Raw genomic sequence first — 3,791 nt, forward strand, 5'->3', positions numbered from 1 at the left:
ATGTAATTCATACTATCAATTGATTTTCCTTGAATGGACAATCATAGACCCCTTGTCGAAGTTGTTACATTTTTATGTATAAATTCTAAGCTGGTAGCCTGTGTGTTGGAACTACTAGGTATAAATGGTAATAAGTAAACAACTGTTTAAAAGGAAATCCATTTAAATCACCCCTCTCTTCTCCCCCCATCAAGAAAGCTGCTAGCCAGTAAAAGAAGTCAAAATCCCTAAAAATGAGAGAGGAGAGGGAAACAAGAATTCATCCTGCCAAGCTCAATATAGCATGACAAATCTTTTCCTACAATCTGGCTTCTCTCTCTCCAACTGTCTAAAACACAACACTGCAGACAGAGGCCACCCCCAGGCCCAAAGTGTCATTGTCACTGCTGGGAAACAGGTTTTTTTCTGTCAGGTCTGAGCACAAATCCGCAGCAACCGATGGCCAAAGTCTCCGCAGATGAGCATTTTCTAGACGGGCTTGTTACATTTCACTTACAGGCCCAAACCAGGAAGTGCGGTTTAAGATGAGCCAAAGACAAAAAACACTTCAGCCTCGGTAACAAAACCCAGCCAGGATCTAGAAAGCCTATAGAAGGTTTAAGTTGGGGACTATTCGGCTTGGATTGGAAACTCGGGCTTCCTACCCTTAAACATTTCTAAACTTTCAAATCGCGCCCCCCTGCCCAAAAAAGCCACCAAAGAGAGACGACATAAAACATACACAGGAGCGCGCACACAACCTACACAAACACACACATCTACACAGACACACGCACAGACCAATTTATTTTTGTGATCCGCTTCCTTGTGTAGGCGGTCCAGGATTTAAGTCGGTAAGTTCTTCTCCAAACTAAACCAGGGCAGATAGCAGAAAAGGGGTCTAATTCTGGAGATTTTTAAGATGGGTCGAGGCGTAGACTGGCCACGCCCGGGTCCCGCTCTCCCGTTGCACAACTGCAAGCTAAGTCTGGGCAAGTCCAAGGAGGAACCCTGAGACCTCCAGCCCCTCCTTCCCTCAACCCACGGGAGCAGCAAAATCCTGGGAGGAGGGGAGGATCCCTGGGTGAGGACAACGGGGCCGAGGGTGTTAAATTTCAGCCCCGGAGCTTTGTACCGCTACAGCAGGGGCCGCCGCCAGCTGCGGGCAGGAAGGGGAGGACCCAGCCGTGCGAGGGGGAGCCCCCGCGCGGGCTCAGGGCTGGGTCGGAAAAGCTGCCTCACGGGCGCGCCCGCCGGCCCTCTGCTCCGTTCCTCCCTCCCAGAGCTCCCCGCCTGGCCCTCCCTTCTAGTCTCCGCTGCGCCCTCGCGGAGGCAGCGTTTGCAGCGGCCTTGCTATGTCTCAGCCGGGCCAGAAGCCCGCGGCCTCCCCGCGGCCCCGGCGCGCTGCAGCGGCCCGCCAAACCCAGGAGGTGAGTGGCGCTCCTGCGGGAACCACAGGGTTGGGCGCTGGGAGACCAGGGCCCGTAGCCGCGGGACACCTCTTCTGGGCGTAACCTGTCTGGCCTCCAGCACCGTGCGCCCCCTCCCAGGCCGGAATAGGGCGCGGGGCTCAGTGCCCGCCTCTGGGCAGGTGGCTGGTGGTGGCAGGTTATTCCCGGACTGGGGCCAAGTGCACTGGGCGTGGCACGAACTCAACAGGGGCTGGCCCGCGCCGGGAAAAGTTGGATGGTAAGAGGTGGGTGAAATGAGGATAGGGATGAAAGGAGGAAAAAGTTCACTCGGGACCCCTAGAGTGGGTGGGGTGGTTTAACTGGACCGCGGGATCCTCTCTTCCGTCTAAAGCCCAGGCTGCAGGGCGTGGCTGCCTGGAGAAATAACACATCTTCCCTAACCAGCCTCAAGCCAAATCGGGCGGGGCGGGGCCAGCCCGCCGGGGCGGGGCCTGCATCGGGCACCGCCCCGTTGCCCTCCCCCCTGACAGCTGCGGGGCTCGCCGAGCTCAGAGCCCGTCCGCTCCAAGCAGGCGAAGTGAGAACCCTTCACCTTCTGTACCGCACACCGCGTCTCCGCCGGGCCCCCCGCCGCACGGCTCTGAGCAAACCGGTTATCGCCATGGCGTTCGCAAGCTGGTGGTACAAGACGGTAAATAGGAGCGATCGTGCCTGGGCAGGAACGGGAAGGGACTGTGTTTGCTTTGCCTTTCCGGGATTGCGGACGAAGTATTGTTGGGGAAGGGGTGGGGACCAGGTGGGACCTCCTCTCAGGACTTAGGTTAGGCTCCGGGAGAGGCCGAGACTCACCCTACTGTGGTATGCGCGAGCGCGTCGGGGCGTGCGAATGGATGTGAGCAGTTGCGCGAGGCTCAACTCGGCTCACAAGCTGAATGGGACAGGAATTGTTGCTGCAAGAATTTCTCCCCTGGATGCGGATTCCTGGATGAACTCAGCTCTCAAGAGCTTAGATCTAGTGTTTCTAACCTGTAAGCAAAGCTCAAAACTTTTAGAGAAACGTTCTTGGACATACATTTTCCAACACAAAGGAGGAGAGGCAGCCAGGATGGGGTCAAGGAGAAAACCCCAAACTCCAAGAAGCAAAAGCAACGGAGATCAAGGCCCTTGTGGAGAATGAGACAGAGCGATAGGTGTTCTGTACTTTATTCCCAAAAAAGTACACAAAAGTTGTGTTGATAGGTGAGAATCGAAATATTTATATCCCATTAATTTATGTGAAAATTTGAAAAATTTAGTACACCTCTCAGCATGTGGTATTATTAGGAAAAGCAAGGTTGTAATCAGACACTCTTTAGAGAGAAACCTTATATTGGAATCAGTAAACTGTCACTGATCAGCCAAATGGCCATTCATTGAGCATTTATGTGCCAACCCCAGTACTGGCCTCCAAGTACACAGCAGAGAATAAGACAGTAGTTCTGTTTCTCAAAGACCAACAAGTCAACCTTTCTGAACCTCTTTCCACATCTATAAAATAAGGGCTATAATAGGCACCAAATAAGGGTTGGTGAGGACTAATTAGATTCATGGATCAAAGTACCAGACACATTTACTTTTAATGGTAGGGAATTACAGTTTCCCTGAAGATATTTCATTGTAAATGTTTCCCATTAAATTTTCTGGGCTCTTAAAATGTAACATCTTATTTATGTGCTGAAAGCAAAAGTTTATTTTGAGTCATTATTGTCCTAAGTTGGATGGTGAGAGGTGGGTGAAATGAGGATAAGGATGAAAGGGGGAAAATGTTCACTCGGGACCCCTAGAATGGGTGGGGTGGTTTAACTGGACTGCAGGATCCTCTCTTCCGTCATGGTCCTAAGGTTCTTACCAAAATGCACGTGTATTATCTGCAAATATGGATGGCAGTATTCCAGAGTTAACATCAGACTTTTCTTTCCAAATTAATGGTTCTCTAAAAGAAATTATGCTGGAATATTTGACATAGTTTAAGTCAGTACTTTTAACCCTGTTATGTTTAGACATAGTCTGACATTTTGCTAAAATCTCTTATAATCCAATTTTGGAACTACTTTAAATTTTTTTTTGTCTCTTAGAATAAGCAAACTGTCTGTGATCAGCTTTGATTCTTACCAAACCAGTGTGCCATCTAATAGAAATGTTGTGTGAGCCACATATGTAATTTAAAAATTTCCAAGTAACTACATTAGCAAAAGCAAAAACAGGTGAAATTAATGCTAATAATATACTTTATTTAACCCACTGTGTTGCAAACATTATTTCAACATATAATCAATGTACAAATCATTGAGATATTTTAGATATTTTTTATATTAATTCTTCAAAATCTAGGGTGCATTTTATACTTATAGCACATCTCAA

General features: G+C 49.2%; 1 protein-coding gene across 5 annotated transcripts in view; it reads left to right on the plus strand.

Moving 5' to 3' along the window:
* Positions 1–1,285: 1,285 nt before the first annotated feature.
* CAST (calpastatin) overlaps positions 1,286–3,791 on the plus strand; it is a 108,109-nt gene continuing 105,603 nt past the window's right edge. For 4 of the 5 annotated variants that reach the window (XM_047089454.1, XM_047089494.1, XM_047089528.1 and 1 more), the window contains exon 1: positions 1,286–1,409. In XM_047089454.1, the coding sequence (XP_046945410.1) occupies positions 1,335–1,409 (75 nt within the window). In that variant the 5' untranslated portion in view covers positions 1,286–1,334. Of the gene's footprint in view, positions 1,410–2,002; positions 2,083–3,791 lie in introns of those variants that run through there. The other variant, XM_047089486.1, reaches the window with a different exon arrangement.

This window comes from Lynx rufus, unplaced genomic scaffold (genome assembly GCF_022079265.1).
Source record: "Lynx rufus isolate CCGP_SWC_20201006 ecotype Redwood Valley unplaced genomic scaffold, mLynRuf1.p SCAF_1, whole genome shotgun sequence".
Lineage (NCBI taxonomy): Eukaryota > Metazoa > Chordata > Mammalia > Carnivora > Felidae > Lynx > Lynx rufus.